At 43.8% G+C, this 18384-nt stretch overlaps 1 protein-coding gene across 3 annotated transcripts in view; it reads right to left on the bottom strand.

Moving 5' to 3' along the window:
* Nucleotides 1-18384, bottom strand: part of asic2 (acid-sensing (proton-gated) ion channel 2) — a 1153097-nt gene that overhangs the window by 56213 nt on the left and 1078500 nt on the right. For all 3 annotated transcript variants that reach the window (XR_004565497.1, XM_034189651.1, XM_034189650.1), the window contains one exon: nucleotides 179-329. Coding sequence is in view for 2 of the 3 variants with exons in the window: in XM_034189651.1 (XP_034045542.1) it covers nucleotides 179-329 (151 nt within the window). In the remaining variant the exon portion in view is untranslated. The remainder of the gene's footprint in view (nucleotides 1-178; nucleotides 330-18384) is intronic.

Below are 18384 nucleotides of genomic sequence, written 5' to 3'. Positions count from 1 at the left end.
TGAATTTCTTAGACTTCTCAATGACACCATACAAACTATGATGATTCTCCACACAATACTCTCTGCCAAAAACAGACAAACTTGCTGAAAAGTATTTGTTAAGGAAATGGATGTACAATACACCACCTGTCCTCTTTAATGCATGTTCTGCAGACATCAGACTGGTGTTGGTGCTTACCAGGCATGTGCACCATCCTGCAGTTGCAGTTCTCCACGATGTAACGCGTTTCACAGTCAATCCTGCAGGCGGTCACACTGTAGGCCTGAAAAAAGCCAGACTCCAAAGCCTTTGACTCACACTCTCCCCACGGGGGAGGCAGGTAGGTGAGCTACAGGGGAAGAAAGGAGACGCACGTTTACTGGAGTTTGGAATTAACACGTATAATACACGATAAAAAGTTTGACACAAAACCCTATGCATCTATCCAAAGTTTGGACTGTTTGTGTTAGTGGAGCAGTTTAACTAAAATTTCCATAACAATTGTGCATTTTGTGATAAAAACATCAAATTTGACACACATATTCTAAATTAGCAAATGTTTATTTTCAGATATGGGGCCATCCTGGAGCTGACCTCTGATGAGTTACAGGAGACAATAAGGAATTACACAGGGGTCAAAATTTTAAAATGCTCCAATCAGGTTGAAAACTATACTACATAATTTGTCTGATCATAATGATTCCAAAAAAGTATAGTTTGGACTATTTATGACTGAATGCTCTGGAGCTATGAGGTAAAAACAGCAAAAATTGTGACATAAGTCAGTATCAGTTTATACAGAGGTCAAAACTTAAAGTTGCTCCAATTTTGGTAAAAAATTATGCATATTATTGGTTTAGTTAATAGCATTTTTAAAAGGAATAGTTTGCATCATCTGTCATGCTTAGTTATGGTGTTACAGGGTAACGTGTCACATGCCATAGAATTCAATGGACGTCGACCTTGTTTGACCTTTACTTTGGAGACCAAGCATTCAACATTGTCAAAACTATTCCATTTAGTAATCCTTTTATTTCAACCAATAATTTGCATCACTTTTTTTTTTTAACCAAAATTGGAGCAGTTTTAACTTTTGACCCCTATACAAACTAAAACTGACCTTTGTCACCATTTTTGCTGTTTTTACCGCATAACTCCAGAACATTCAGTCATAGATAGTCCAAACTATACCTTTTTAAAATTGTTATGATCGGACAAATAATGTGGTATAGTTTTCAACATGATTGGAGCATTTTAAAATTTTGACCCCTGTGTAAATCTTTATTGACCCCTGTAAGTTCATTAGAGGTCAGCTCCAAGATGGCCCCATATCTGAAAATAAACATTAGTTAATTTAGAATAAATGTGCCAAATTTGATGCTTTTATCCATGAATGCACAACTGTTTTACTATGCTGCCCCACTGTGTGGAATGTTTCTGACAGCAGCTCTCCAAAAGGGTTTTTCTCTGTCTTTGAAACACAGGCAGTTTGGAGATGGAGCAAAGCAGAAGTGCCTCACTACAAACCAGGTGGTGTAGAAAAAAATTCAACAGATAGGCAGACTCTGACAGCAAAATCCCACAACACTCGGCTGTGGGAGCCCAAATACTCCAAATGTTCTCCTGCTGCTCTTGTGGCTCTGAGGACTCGGACTGCAGATAAGAAAGGAGGGCCACCGGGCGGAGCAGTGTGAAGGCCCATCTGCTCCACAACAAGCAGCAGGCTCAAGTCCCCCACTTGGTATCATCACCATGCACCCTCTGTTCCCCGTTACCTTTTTTGTCTCTACATCCTGAGTGAAGCAGCCCCTGCCAAAGTTACCCCCCACCACCACCACTTGGATCAGGGAAAAATGCAACATCCTGCCAAGTCAAATTTGGACCTGCTTGCTAGTCATGAAAAACATGAAACCATGCCCCCCTCCTATTGTCTTTGATGCTGTGGGTCTGCAGATACAATCACCGTGCACGACTTCAGTCTATAAACTCAAACACAATCCAAACACCAATCTAACGTGCTGAATATTTCAGCACACAGTGTCTTCTCATTTCACGGAGATAAGCTATAATGTCTCCTTTGCTAATTAAACATGTCCTCACTGATGCCAAAAACAAGAACAAATCATGAATCCTGATATTCAGACTATTAATTTTACTAAGGAGCTAATAAAGGCTGTGCTCGGCAATCCTTAACCTTTAAAATCACCTTCACACATCGGGTAATCTTCACTTCTGGCTCAGTTAGTGTCAGCTGTGGCTGATCTAAGATCTGATTATTTGCCTTTAATCAGATAATCCAAGATGCTCAGTATCACTTTTCATTGCTGAGACTTGCTGACCTAATTATGGTCCATCTAATAAGATCCAATCCCTGTGCCCCAGTCAGACTATTATTAATCAGTTTCCCGTTCTCCTGTTGTCCCGGGGGAACAATTCCATTATGTTATGTACTTTGGTCACCAAAGGACATTGTTCAAAGTGTAGCTCCAAGAAGAAGATGGGCATTAATAAGGTCACTGCATTGGTAGAATGAGCTGAAACTTTCCACAGCGTGTTCAAGCAGAATCTAAACACCAAATCTGCATCTTACAAACTACACTGACGATGGGGTTCTTTTTATAGACCTTACAGAGGAAAGCAAAAATACACAGGCTCTGAGCTGAAATCAAGAGGCAACAAAAGAGTAATGGTATAATGAAGATGTTTTCCCCTATTTTAGGGAAGAATGGTTTTCTCAGCCAAGAGAACACTGTGTCCTTTTTAGTGCCATTCAAAAGGCCTTGGCAGGACAATCTCTATGTCTGGAGAGCTTCAAGTTGAAATTGCCAGCCTGTGTGTGAGTACTCATTCAGCCCTTAACAACAGCTGTGTACTTTGTCCTTTTCACTGACTTTATTAAGCTGCTTTTATCTAAGCCTCATATCAAAAGCTAAAACCAGTTCATTTCAGCACCGGGGACTTCATTTTTAAGGTGAGAGTGCTACAACGAGTGCGCCATATTATGTACATGGGATGGTGGAGTCTCACAAAAGACATTTTGTCAGAACATATTCTGGCAAGGGCAGCTGAAAGATCCTTAAAAGTGACCAAAAGATCTGACAGACATCACCATTAGGATTAAGTGCCCCATCTTGATGATCTACGGTGCATGATGTGTGGCAGCAGGACACAATTGCATTGGGTTTAGGTGCTTAATTACAACTGAGAATGATTTATTTCATATTATCTCCAAAACAGTGTCATAATGAAGTAGTTCCAATATCTCAGGGTGTTGTACACAAGTCGTGGTAAGACGGAGAGTGAGATCTTTAGAAGGATTGGTGCTGCATCTGCGGTCCTGCAAATGCTGTACCAGACCATCGTGGTGAAGAAAGTGCTGAGCCAGACGGCGGGGCTCCTGGTATACCATTCAGTTTACACTCCTGTCTTCACCTGTGGTCATGAACTGTGGGTAATGAATGAAAGAAAACGGTGTCAGATACAAGCAGTGGAAATGAAATTCCTCCATTGGGTATCCAGGAAGTTCAAATATCAAGAAGGGACTCTGAACTTCTTACTTCTTCACATCAAAAGGAGCCAGCTGAGGTGGTTCAGGCATCTGGTGAGGATGCACCCTGGTCATCGCTTATGGAGGTCTTTAAGGGATGTCCAATTCAGAGGAGGTCCTTTGGTAAACCCAGAACATTCTATTTCCCACTTGGTTTGGAAAAAAACCTCTGAATCCCACGGGAAGGGGTAGAGAACTGAATGTACTGTGGGCTGAGCTGTTTGGTCTAATGCAGAAAATGAATGAGTGAATGTCATGCACTGTCTCCTTTAAGAGAATCTGGTGCACTGCAATTTAAAGAGAACTACTGTGAAAAGTCTTCAAACTCATTACAGCATGCCACTGGAGAGAATCCACCAAAGCTCCCTGTGGTGAAGCAGTTGGTGAAGTTATGTTTTTCTGTATCCATGTTTATGCCTTTTTTTAATGGCTGTTTTCAGTTTAGTTTTATTGTGTATACAAGCACAGTGTATGTGCATTGTGAATCTACTTATGTAAGGTCCATCTGAAAATTGCAGTCTACATACAACAACTCAAGTTTAGACCAGGCTTTAGGTCATCTATGGAACAATCATGTCTGCATCCTCATAACAGTAATACACTAGTACCACACCACCTTTTTAGAATAACACACTTCTGGGGACAGAAATAAACAATTTTATTTGCTATTTGTATGACTTGGGCATTGAGCCTGAAGACGACAATGCTTTGTTGTACACTAGGAATGATGCTGTTTTATCCTGGGTTGAAGATAGGGCCATAAGTGTGATTTCAACCCAATGCTATGCCATTTTGTGATGACATGACAAAAAGTAAATTAATCTATGGTTCATGATACCATCACGAAAAGCGGTACATTTTCGTGATGGTATCATGAACCATTTAAAAAAAAAAACAATAATTGGACTCAAAGCTTCCCATTTTACCAAAGCATTGTACAAAAAGCTAAAACTCTGCTGCATTTGTCGATTAAGTACAATTAAGTTTTAAATGACACTGCAAAATCACTGTGTCTTCCATTAGGATGTACTCTGTGTCACTGCAGGGGACAGTGGTTCCATTATAACAACCAGTACGAGTGCATTCTAGAAAATTGCTCCAAAATAACAATACCATTGCACTGCCTCATGTAATTTTTACCATCCCACCTGACACCGTTGCACTGTGCACCCTTTGCCATGCACTTAAAATTCCAGAGTACAACTTAGACTTAATGCCACCTGCAATAATCACTGTACCATTTAGAAAAGAAAAAAAAAAAAAAAAAAAATCAACAAGGTCCAAAATCTTATATTTCAGCAAATCTGCTCGATATTGCCTCCCATCATCTTGAGAGTCTGTCCAGAATTGATTGGCTTCAGAAAGCACGTCTGAACTCCCCACAGTGGTGCACCTTTTGCAGACTTCCAAAAAACAGTGCCTTTCTCTACTAATTAGCTGGAGCTAAGCTTGCTGGTCCCCGCTGTGCTGGCCTGTGGAGAAGAGCAGTGTTTTCTCAGCAGGTGAGCGGACGAGGCCCCCTGTGCTCAAACTGCAGTGGCAGGACTGGACTGACAGATGAACACAGAGAGAAACCCAGGAGGCTCATTACCCAGGAGGCCAAACCATGTCTGGATGGAGCTCCTCATTTCGTTCCTCTGTACCACTGAGCTGAATCTGTAACTTCACACTGGGCTGCCGCGCACCAAGCTGAGCTTTCTAGTTTACCCAAAGATTGTAAAATTCACAATGAACCCGAGGAAATCTCTTTCTATACTTTTTTTTAAATACTTTTTTTAAATACACATTCATTACAACTTGAAATTGCCAGCCACAGAAAGTCACAGAAATTTCATTACTTTGAACTACACAGTGGTCATAAAAAAAGGAATCTCAAAGAATTAAATTTGGCAGAAATCTGGGTGTTCAGGGAAGGACAGTCTCATCAACTCCAATGCCCGAGTGAAAAAGTGGATTTCCAGAGCTCAAAGTCACAGATATACAGCACAGAATGCCTATAGTTAGGTTCATATATTTTTTAGGACATAAAGTAAGTCCTACAGAGGTACTGAAGTCCATCTGGTTATCATAGCAGCAGCAGCACACTGGCAGCAGCTTCTTCTACACTTCCTGCATGTCGTCAGGAAGAACAACCTGGACACAAAGCTGCTGCTGGCCTTCCATCACTCTTCGGTGGAGAGGGTACTGACATGCTGTCTGGGTGTGTGGTACACAGGCTCCACAGCTGAAGACAAGAAGGCGATGCAGAGGGTTATAAACATTGCCCAAAACATCATCGGCTGACCTCTGCCCGGCCTGAGAACCATCACTACATCCTGCTGCCTGAGGACAACCAAGGCCATCACAGGAGACCGCACACACCCTGTTTGACCTGTTGCCCTCCAGGAGATGCTACAGGTCAACACACGTCCACACCAGACAACAAACAAACCAATGTACCCCCACCCCTGGACAATAAACAACCCAACATACCTCATCCCACCTTTAGCACCATAACAGCCCACAGCATTCAGTCACTGCCCTAAATGTGCCCACAGTGTTCAGTCACTGCCCTAAATGTGCCCACAGCGTTCAGTCACTGCCCTAAATGTGCCCACAGCGTTCAGTCTCTGCCCTAAATGTGCCCACAGCGTTCAGTCTCTGCCCTAAACGTGCCCACAGTGTTCAGTCACTGCCCTAAACGTGCCCACAGTGTTCAGTCACTGCCCTAAATGTGCCCACAGTGTTCAGTCACTGCCCTAAATGTGCCCAGTGTTTAGTCACTGCCCTAAATGTGCCCACAGAGTTCAGTCACTGCCCTAAAGGTGTCTACAGCGTTCAGTCACTGCCCTAAATGTGCTCACAGTGTTCAATCACTGCCCTAAATGTGCCCACAGTGTTCAGTCACTGCCCTAAATGTGCCCACAGTGTTCAGTCACTGCCCTAAACGTGCCCACAGTGTTCAGTCACTGCCCTAAATGTGCCCACAGCGTTCAGTCACTGCCCTAAATGTGCCCACAGCGTTCAGTCACTGCCCTAAACGTGCCCACAATGTTCAGTCACTGCCCTAAATGTGCCCACAGCGTTCAGTCACTGCCCTAAATGTGCCCACAGCGTTCAGTCACTGCCCTAAACGTGCCCACAGTGTTCAGTCACTGCCCTAAACGTGCCCACAGTGTTCAGTCACTGCCCTAAATGTGCCATCCAGAGTAAGGATCTGGTTAGACACCATGTTTCTAAGATTTGCGGGGCCAAGTACAATAACTTCAGTTTTATCTGAGTTTAAAAGCAGGAAATTAGAGGTCATCCATGTCTTTATGTCTGTAAGACAATCCTGCAGTTTAGCTAATTGGTGTGTGTCCTCTGGCTTCATGGATAGATAAAGCTGGGTATCATCTGCGTAACAATGAAAATTTAAGCAATGCCGTCTAATAATACTGCCTAAGGGAAGCATGTATAAAGTGAATAAAATTGGTCCTAGCACAGAACCTTGTGGAACTCCATAATTAACCTTAGTCTGTGAAGAAGATTCCCCATTTACATGAGCAAATTGTAATCTATTAGATAAATATGATTCAAACCACCGCAGCGCAGTGCCTTTAATACCTACGGCATGCTCTAATCTCTGTAATAAAATTTTATGGTCAACAGTATCAAAAGCAGCACTGAGGTCTAACAGAACAAGCACAGAGATGAGTCCACTGTCCGAAGCCATAAGAAGATCATTTGTAGCCTTCACTAATGCTGTTTCTGTACTATGATGAATTCTAAAACCTGACTGAAACTCTTCAAATAGACCATTCCTCTGCAGATGATCAGATAGCTGTTTTACAACTACCCTTTCAAGAATTTTTGAGAGAAAAGGAAGGTTGGAGATTGGCCTATAATTAACTAAGATAGCTGGGTCAAGTGATGGCTTTTTAAGTAATGGTTTAATTACTGCCACCTTAAAAGCCTGTGGTACATAGCCAACTAATAAAGATAGATTGATCATATTTAAATTCGAAGCATTAAATAATGGTAGGGCTTCCTTGAGCAGCCTGGTAGGAATGGGGTCTAATAGACATGTTGATGGTTTGGATGAAGTAACTAATGAAAATAACTCAGACAGAACAATCGGAGAGAAAGAGTCTAACCAATTACCGGCATCACTGAAAGCAGCCAAAGATAGCGATACGTCTTTGGGATGGTTATGAGTAATTTTTTCTCTAATAGTTAAAATTTTATTAGCAAAGAAAGTCATGAAGTCATTACTAGTTAAAGTTAAAGGAATACTCGGCTCAATAGAGCTCTGACTCTTTGTCAGCCTGGCTACAGTGCTAAAAAGAAACCCGGGGTTGTTCTTATTTTCTTCAATTAGTGATGAGTAGTAAGATGTCCTAGCTTTACGGAGGGCTTTTTTATAGAGCAACAGACTCTTTTTCCAGGCTAAGTGAAGATCTTCTAAATTAGTGAGACGCCATTTCCTCTCCAACTTACGGGTTATCTGCTTTAAGCTGCGAGTTTGTGAGTTATACCACGGAGTCAGGCACTTCTGACTTAAAGCTCTCTTTTTCAGAGGAGCTACAGCATCCAAAGTTGTCTTCAATGAGGACGTAAACTACTGACGAGATACTCTATCTCACTTACAGAGTTTAGGTAGCTACTCTGCACTGTGTTGGTATATGGCATTAGAGAACATAAAGAAGGAATCATATCCTTAAACCTAGTTACAGCGCTTTCTGAAAGACTTCTAGTGTAATGAAACTTATTCCCCACTGCTGGGTAGTCCATCAGAGTAAATGTAAATGTTATTAAGAAATGATCATACAGAAGGGAGTTTTCAGGGAATACTGTTAAGTCTTCAATTTCCATACCATAAGTCAGAACAAGATCTAAGATATGATTAAAGTGGTGGGTGGACTCATTTACATTTTGAGCAAAGCCAATTGAGTCTAATAATAGATTAAATGCAGTGTTGAGGCTGTCATTCTCAGCATCTGTGTGGATGTTAAAATCGCCCACTATAATTATCTTATCTGAGTTAAGCACTAAGTCAGACAAAAGGTCTGAAAATTCACAGAGAAACTCACAGTAACGACCAGGTGGATGATAGATAATAACAAATAAAACTGGTTTTTGGGACTTCCAATTTGGATGGACAAGACTAAGAGTCAAGCTTTCAAATGAATTAAAGCTCTGTCTGGGTTTTTGATTAATTAATAAGCTGGAATGGAAGATTGCTGCTAATCCTCCACCTCGGCCCGTGCTACGAGCATTCTGGCAGTTAGTGTGACTCGGGGGTGTTGACTCATTTAAACTAACATATTCATCCTGCTGTAACCAGGTTTCTGTAAGGCAGAATAAATCAATATGTTGATCAATTATTATATCATTTACTAACAGGGACTTAGAAGAGAGAGATCTAATGTTTAATAGACCACATTTAAATGTTTTAGTCTGTGGTGCAGTTGAAGGTGCTATATTATTTTTTCTTTTTGAATTTTTATGCTTAAATAGATTTTTGCTGGTTATTGGTGGTCTGAGAGCAGGCACCGTCTCTACGGGGATGGGGTAATGAGGGGATGGCAGGGGGAGAGAAGCTGCAGAGAGGTGTGTAAGACTACAACTCTGCTTCCTGGTCCCAACCCTGGATAGTCACGGTTTGGAGGATTTAAGAAAATTGGCCAGATTTCTAGAAATGAGAGCTGCTCCATCCAAAGTGGGATGGATGTCGTCTCTCCTAACAAGACCAGGTTTTCCCCAGAAGCTTTGTCCTCATACATTTACTTTAATGGACTACCCAGCAGTGGGGAATAAGTTTCATTACAGTAGAAGTCTTTCGGAAAGCGCTGTAACTAGGTTTAAGGATATGATTCCTTCTTTGTTATGTTCTCCAATGCCATATACCAACACAGTGCAGAGTAGCTACCTAAACTCTGAGTGAGATAGATTATCTCGTCAATAGTTTTACATCCTCATTGAGCACAACTTTGGATGCTGTAGCTCCTCTGAAAAAGAGAGCTTTAAATCAGAAATGCCTGACTCCATGGTATAACTCACAAACTCACAGCTTAAAGCAGATAACCCGTAAGTTGGAGAGGAAATGGCGTATCACTAATTTAGAAGATCTTCACTTAGTCTGGAAAAAGAGTCTGTTGCTCTATAAAAAAGCCCTCTGTAAAGCTAGGACATCTTACTACTCATCACTAATTGAAGAAAATAACAACAACCCCGGGTTTGTTTTCAGCACTGTAGCCAGGCTGACAAAGAGTCAGAGCTCTATTGAGCCGAGTATTCCTTTAACTTTAACTAGTAATGACTTCATGACTTTCTTTGCTAATAAAATTTTAACTATTAGAGAAAAAATTACTCATAACCATCCCAAAGACATATCGTTATCCTTGGCTGCTTTCAGTAATGCTGGTATTTGGTTAGACTCTTTCTCTCTGATTGTTCTGTCAGAGTTATTTTCATTAGTTAATTCCTCCAAACCATCAACATGTCTATTAGACCCCATTCCTACCAGGCTGCTCAAGGAAGCCCTACCATTAATTAATGCTTCGATCTTAAATATGATCAATCTATCTTTATTAGTTGGCTATGTACCACATGAGAGAGTAAACTGAGCGACCTTATGTCAAAAACTGATTTATGGCCCTGTCAGCCAATCAGAATCGACTATGTCACTAAGCCCCGCCTCTAGCCCCGCCCCTTATGACATCACAGCCAATCAGAATAGACTAGTCACTATGGCTCGCCCCTAAGCCACGCTCCTAACCACACCCCTAACCCCTCCCCTAGTCCCACCTCCAAGCCCCACCGCTGGCTCCTCCCCTAGCCCCACCCCCAAGCTCCACCCCAGCCCCTCCCCTAACCATGCCCCCAAGCTCCACCCCTAACCCTGCCCCTAGCACCTCCCCTAACCCCGCCCCAAGCTCTGCCTCCAAGCCCTATGGTCTAATATTTTAATGTCATTTTATTTCATGAATTAAAGAACGATTAAAAAAATACCTAGATCTTTTTTAATGTATTAAAGAATTAACTAATTCTGAAATAATTAAACATAAATCAGTGTCTAATATTTAATACCCCTTTAATATTTTTTAATTCTTAAATTAAAGCGCGTCCTTTTATGGTTTTTAATGCCTCACTTAAAGAAGGATTAAAAAATACCCGTATCTTTTGCACAATTATGGGAGGTTTTCTTCAATTTAGTGATTAAACACGAATATTTTAATACCCCTTTAATATTTTTTAATTCTTAAATTAATGCATCTCCTTTTCTGTTTTGTTAATTCTTAAAGTAAAGAAGGGTTAAAAATAATCGTCTCTCGGCTGTAACGGCTGTAAGTCTTTGCAGCAAGACGGTCAAATACCCACGCATAGAGCTCCTCACGGAAACATGACCCCACGGCTGTAATACCTGTTGCAGACGCTAGCTGTGTGTGTCTGTCTGGGTGTGTGTGTGTGTGTGTGTGTGTGTGTGTGTGTGTGTGTGTGTGTGTGTGTGTGTGTGTGTGTGTGTGCGTGTGTGTGTTTCGGAGTGCTGTGTGTGTGTGTGTGTGACCTGCGCAGCGGGGGTGTCACGCCGGATGGTCTTTTGTAACATAGTAGAGAAGCTTGAATCTTTGGTTGAATCTTGAATGTTTTATTACATCCGATTTCCTGATGACGGGGTCGTTCGCTGGGCTTGTTTGAAGATGGAAAAACAAAGCTTATTCTTAGTCACGATAGATGCAGTTTCTTTTAAGATATTACCCGGTCGATCAGGGGCTGTGGGACACCCGCTGATCGGAGATGCCGCCCGAGGTGATGAAGGCGGAAAAATCGGATCGGACGCCAGAAAAGAGGAAAACTCACTTCCAACTCACCTGGCTCAGCCCCCAGGGGCTGCGCTATAGGGTGATATTTCAGCGGGGACCTCCTGACGCTGACTCTGAGGGTGAAATTAAATTGGAGAGAGTTAGTGCCAGCGGCCGCGTCAGATCCATCACAGCCGCGGCTGAGAGCTGGGACGAGTTGTTCAACACCTGCAACGAGAGGATTACGGGCCTTTTTACAAGGTGTCTGGCCTGGAGGGACGTGATCAAAGTCCGAAAAAACTTGGTGCCTCTTTTTACTTAAAAAAAACAACAAAAAAAACTCTGACATAGCTCCTCCCCCGCATGCACGGGGATTTCTATAAAAAAACCCAGCGGACCACAGCTCATTTAAGCATTGGACGACGCACCAGCATGAGCTCCTCAACCTCCCCCATCGCACCGGCCGATGACATCACTTGTGACTGCACACTTGCCTGTGGAAGAGACCGGCCATCCCCGGAGCAGGCCTGGACGAGATCCGCCGAGCCAGTCGTGAACCAGCACAGGCGCCAGAAGGCTTCACGGACCCGCGGCGGGTACGAAACCCCGTGGGGAGTTCAGCTCTAACCGGTCTGGGGCGAGATCCATCCTTCTCATGCGCTTTCTAGCCCGGGAGGCGTGGGCTCTCTTCCCGCTGTCACGGAGGCTGCGAGTCCGGGGGAGGTACAAGACCTCGAGCGGGCTGAGAAATACGCCACATCTTACGCATCAGACCGGCCAGACGGGTTCCTGTCAGAGGAATTCCTGAAAACGGTGAAAGTCGGCGTGGCCCACTTACTTTTGGCTGTGATCAAAAGTTACAGACAAAAACTCTGTTACAGGTGTGAGATCGATCACCCCAGCCAGCGCCAGCACGAGTGCCTGGACCCGTTAAATGAATATTTCTTTACCGGACATTTTGAGAGATTAATGGTGAAACCCTGGAGAACGACCTTCATTCCGGCTGTGGTAAAACTCCTAGCCCAGCGCTTCCTCAACCCATCGGCGGCGAGGGTCCAGGGGGCGGTAGAAAACATCCTCACTGAGCTGAAATACACTGATAATTTTGAAGCAAAGATCAACGAACTGTACACGTTTCGGTGAAGACGCCGATCTCGACCTGGAGTGGATGGTAGCTGTCTATAACCCCGACGACTGAAGAAAAAAAAAACCCTGCATTTTTTTTTTTTTTATATCATCATTATGTTGTTTACAGTCATGGGTATTTGTGTGATGAGTCTCTTTCAAAGCCTGCGGGAAGTTTATATTATACGTGGACTCTCGTATAAGCTGGAGCGGGCCGTCATTCGCAGGGTGGAGACCCCAGACACCCCGCCTTCATGCGTTATGGAGAGGGTCTTCGACGTTATCAGACGTCGTCCCGGGCCCCGAGTCTGGACAGAACATATCTACAACACGGCTCTCCATTCATCTGAAAAATCTCTGTACAACGTATTACTGAAAATCTCTGTTTTGACCACCGACGATTTTACACGGTGTAATCCGCTGCACGTGCTTACATTATACACTCTGTTTGTGGATGTGATGGCGTGCCGGGTGAAACAGCTGGAACTGCCCAGAGGGGAGATTGCTCCTACACTTTTACAGCTGAATACTGAAATAAACCGTAAATGCGGGGGAGATGTATTACTCAGAGTTTTCCAGTTTTGTACGTGAACGGATACTTTTTTCCTTCATGTCAAGAAATCTTGGAGTCATTTTTGATCAGGATATGTCATTCAAAGCGCATATTAAACAAATATGTAGGACTGCCTTTTTGCATTTACACAATATCTCTAAAATCAGAAAGGTCTTGTCTCAGAGTGATGCTGAAAAACTAATTCATGCATTTATTTCCTCTAGGCTGGACTATTGTAATTCATTATTATCAGGTTGTCCTAAAAGTTCCCTAAAAAGCCTTCAGTTGGTTCAGAATGCTGCAGCTAGAGTACTGACGGGGACTAGCAGGAGAGAGCATATCTCACCCGTGTTGGCCTCTCTTCATTGGCTTCCTGTTAATTCTAGAATAGAATTTAAAATTCTTCTTCTTACTTATAAGGTTTTGAATAATCAGGTCCCATCTTATCTTAGGGACCTCATAGTACCATATTACCCCATTAGAGCGCTTCGCTCTCAGACTGCGGGCTTACTTGTAGTTCCTAGGGTTTGTAAGAGTAGAATGGGAGGCAGAGCCTTCAGCTTTCAGGCTCCTCTCCTGTGGAACCAGCTCCCAATTCAGATCAGGGAGACAGATACCCTCTCTACTTTTAAGATTAGGCTTAAAACTTTCCTTTTCGCTAAGGCTTATAGTTAGGGCTGGATCGGGTGACCCTGGACCATCCCCTTGGTTATGCTGCTTTAGACGTAGATTGTGGGGGGGTTCCCATGATGCACTGTTTCTTTCTCTTTTTGCTCCGTATGCATCACTCTGCATTTAATCATTAGTGATCGATCTCTGCCCCCCTTCACGGCATGTCTTTTTCCTGTTTTTTTCCCTCAGCCCCAACCAGTCTCAGCAGAAGACTGCCCCTCCCTGAGCCTGGTTCTGCTGGAGGTTTCTTCCTGTTAAAAGGGAGTTTTTCCTTCCCACTGTTGCCAAGTGCTTGCTCATAGGGGGTCGTTTTGACCGTTGGGGTTTTTTATAATTATTGTATGGCCTTGCCTTACAATATGGAGCGCCTTGGGGCAACTGTTTGTTGTGATTTGGCGCTATATAAGAAAAAAGTTGATTGATTGATGTATGTTGTGTTTAATAAACATGAACGTATACTTTTTTCCTCCACGTATGTTGTGTTTAATAAACATGAACAATTGCTTTTTTCTCTGTGTGTGACTTTAATGAATGTAATAAAGCATATATTCTAAAACTTAGACGGTCAGTGTTCTTTCCAATAATATTGTTGAAAAAAGGGTGAAATGTTTTCAAATCAAATGTATTTATATAGCGCCAAATCACAACAAACAGTTGCCCCAAGGCACTTCATATTGAAAGACAGAGTCATACAAACGAGGTTTTGGTGAAAAAAATGTTCTCGTATGAATTTATGCGGGGTTTTAACACGGTCTTATTAAAAGGTCGAGGCTGATCTGTGAGCGCTCTCCGCGGTACTGAATCAGAGTTCAATTTAATGTTTCCAAGAGCGCCTATTTAAAACAAAATATTTATGTTCGCTAAAACATATAAAAATGAAAATGGTCTATCCGCTTCATCATTCTGAAGAGATCCGCCTTAAAAGATGGGTGATGAGGATTTAATGAAGGCTATGTATTATAGTCCGGCAAATCCGGGGAGTTTTGGAGGACCGGAGCGTTTATGCAGGGCTCTGCGCGATCAACTCGGATCTAAAATTCGTATGAAGCATATCAGAGATTTCCTGTCGGGGGAAGATGCATACACATTACACAAACCTGCCAGGACGCATTTTCCAAGAAATAGAGTATTTGTCACAAACCCCCTTAACCAATTTCAGGCGGATTTATGCAACATGCAGGGGTTATCAGATTTTAACGATGGGTACAAGTACCTGCTGACCGTTATCGATATCTTAAAAAAAGCGTATGCCAGAGCCCTGAAGTCAAAGCAAGGGCGCGAAGTCTCACAGGCCTTTGCCTCGCTCTTAAAGCACAGCGGGGTGCCTCTGAAGCTGCAGACTGATGCTGGGAAAGAGTTTTTTAACAAACCGTTCAAAGATTTAATGAAAAAACACCGGATTCTACATTTTGCCACGGCCAGTGATCTGAAAGCCTCGGTTGTCGAGAGGTTTAATCGCACGCTAAAGACGAGAATGTGGAGATATTTTACTGCTAAAAACACACAAAGATACATCGACGTCCTGCCGTCTTTACTCACGGCTTATAACGAGAGTTATCATAAAAGCATTAAGATGAGACCGAATGATGTTAACGCTCGAAACGTAGATCGAGTGTTTCAAAATTTGTACGGGGCATCCACCCTACGCAGGAGGCCTGTGAAGTTTAAATATAAGGTCGGAGATATAGTCAGGGTCTCCAAGCTCAGGGGAGTTTTTGATATAAAATATGAACAAAGTTGATGAAATGTTCATGGTGTCAGAATGTACACAACATGCGCCGCCCATTTATAAATTGAAAGATTATGACGGCGAGATCATTGAAGGTTCATTCTTTGAACCAGAATTGCAGAAGGTTAAAATAGCAAAAGACAGACCGTATCAGGTTCAAGAAATTATTCGTGAACGTTTTACCAAGGGGAAGAAATTTGTATTTGTCAGATGGAAAAATTGGCCCGAGAAATTTAACTCCTGGATTCCCGCGGACCAGCTGATGGCCGTATAAATATGACAACATCTATCTTCAACCGACATATGACAAATGGATCGGGATCTGAAACACGGATTTTATATGACTCTGCCTTCAAACGCCAGCCTAAAAGTATTCCCGGACAACACAATTTCATGCTACCAGGTGGACTTGGCTCGACACCTCGATCTAGAGGGTGACTGGGATGTGGCGCTGACGGAAATTTGTTATCCACACACCTGGTTAAATATCCCGGAAAAGCATTGCTGTACGTTTCAGGTGAAGAAAATTACGGGCTTACTGCCCAAGAACAAACTCGCCATTCACTCGCAATTTTTTGACACGGGATATTACGATAACTTTGAGGTTATTGCAGCGCGGATAAACCCTCGTTTGAAGACTATAGATCCGAAGCTGACTTTAAAATATGACGATATCCAGACAAAGTTTCTGTGGGAAGGAGACGGTACCTGCCAGGTATATTTTGAAGCCCCGACGGCGTACATGCTGGGGATACAGCCTAATCAATGGCTGAGATGCGGACCCGGGGTCACGAGCTCTCCCCGCTACCTTGATATAAAAGCGGGCATGTATCACCTGTTCTGTTATACAGACGTTGTACAGCCTCAGGCGGTGGGCGACGCTTTTGCTCATCTCCTCCGAGCGTTCGAAATTGGAGACGATACGCATCGAAATCAAAAGCGATCAAGATCGACCGGTGAATTTCAGATACGGTAAAGTGGTTGTGACATTACATTTTAAACCGGCGGGATAAAAAAATGGCCGGGGCAGCGCACAAAGCCAACATTTATAGATTTGTGCCTTACTATGAAAATCAAGTCGGGAACGGCCTTCACGGCTTCCACGGCGCTCCTGTTATGTACGGGCGCGGGCTCAGGAACATATTTTCGAAACTGTTCAAATTTGTGTCGCCACTGATTAAACAAGGATACACGATCGCCAAAAATGCAGCTCGAAGCATCGCTTCCGACGTAGTGAGCCGCATTGTTGAGAGGGCCGGACGGAGTCAGGAACCCGAGCAGCAGCGGGGGTCCGGGATCCTGGTGCTCTCAAGAAGGCCCCGGAAACGTCCCCTGGGGAAACGGATCAAAACGTTTAAAAAGCGAAAGACCCCCGGAAAAAGCAGAACAGTTCGAAGGAAGCATAAGAAGAGGAGGTTGTCCGGGGATATTTTCTCTTAAACAATGTCTCTTTTGCGAAATAATTCCCCCAAATGCACCATGAGCGAATTGGATTTAATCGCCGTCCCCAGGACCCAGCTGTCCATTGAGCAAAGCCAATATGTTGAGGTCAGCCCGTTATCAGCCCTGACGGACACGGGCCCTATCGAGTTTTTTATCCCCAGAGACGGTGAGAGGTATTTAGACCTCAATAATACACTGCTTTATCTGCGATTGAAAATTACAAACGCCGACGGGACTGACCTGGCTAATGACGCCCGCGTGGGGGTAATAAATGACCCTCTCAATACGATTTTCTCGCAAGTCGACGTGACTCTGGGTGACCGGCTAATTTCCCAGTCCAGCGCGACGCACCCGTACAGGGCGATGATTGAGACGCTGCTGAACTTTTCGCCCGCTTCATTGAAATCGCAGTTCACAGGCGGATTGTTTTACAAAGACACCCCGGGTCAGCACAATTCGACCGCTGTGGATGACGCGGGCCCGAATAAAGGCCTCGTGAGCAGAGCACGCTTTAGCGCCGAATCTCGTGAATTTCAAGTTCAGGGCCTGCTGCACGCGGACATATTTTTCTGCGAGAGGCTTCTTCTGAATAATGTTGATCTAAGAGTTCAATTAATTCGAGCCAGCAATGCTTTCTGCCTGATGGGGCTGGCGGCCTCCACTTTCAAGCTGAAAATTCTGGGCGCGTCCCTATTCATTAAGAAAGTCACCATATCCCCTGCAGTGAGATTGGGTCACTCCACAGCTCTCATGAAAGGGAACGCCGTGTACCCGTTATCACGAATCAACGTTAAGACTTACGTGATCCCCAGCCATTCCAGGATATGCAACCAGGAGAACCTGTTTTTATGAACCATGCCCAAATATGTGGTTCTGGGTATGGTGAATCACAATGCATTCAGCGGGAGAAGAGATCTGTGTTGTGTGGGCCGCCAGAAGAGGAGGTACTGCTGGCCCACCACCAGAGGGCGCCCTGTCTGGAGTGCGGGCTCCAGGCACCAGAGGGCGCAGCCACCTCACAGGAGCAGCCAGGGTGACAGCTGTCACGCATCACCTGCAACAGCTGTTACCAATCATCTGATCGGCAGGAGTATATCAGCAGGACGACGTCTCCACCTCTTTGCCGAGATATCGTTCTACCTGGAAGGTCACGTACCTCAGCTGTCTGCGTGACAATAACCTTTGTGACTTTTTGTGCATTATTTTTTGGACTGTTTTTCCAACGAGAAGTGGAGGTAGCTTTCCTGCCGTGCTGATTCCTGGGTGCAAACGCATCCTCATTCACTTGCTTTTTGTTCCTCGCCAGCAGTACCAGATCCGACACGCGGAGGCAGTGGCCACCTGGGAGTTCGGGACTTGGCGGCTCCAGTATTCCCGGGGTCTGGTGGCGGAGGAAATCGTGTGGTTCCGGTTCTGCTTTGGACAGGCGTCTCCTATCTTCGAGCCTGCCCACACGACACCTTGTGAATTGACTGTTGTCTATTGTTGCAATCTGTTGTATTTGTTGTGCACATTCACAACAGTAAAGTGTTGTTATTTGACCTATTCCATTGTCCGTTCATTTGCGCCCCC

This window comes from Thalassophryne amazonica, chromosome 16, assembly GCF_902500255.1.
Source record: "Thalassophryne amazonica chromosome 16, fThaAma1.1, whole genome shotgun sequence".
In the NCBI taxonomy this organism is placed as follows: Eukaryota; Metazoa; Chordata; class Actinopteri; order Batrachoidiformes; family Batrachoididae; genus Thalassophryne; species Thalassophryne amazonica.
This window is presented reverse-complemented; position numbering and strand designations above follow the sequence as displayed.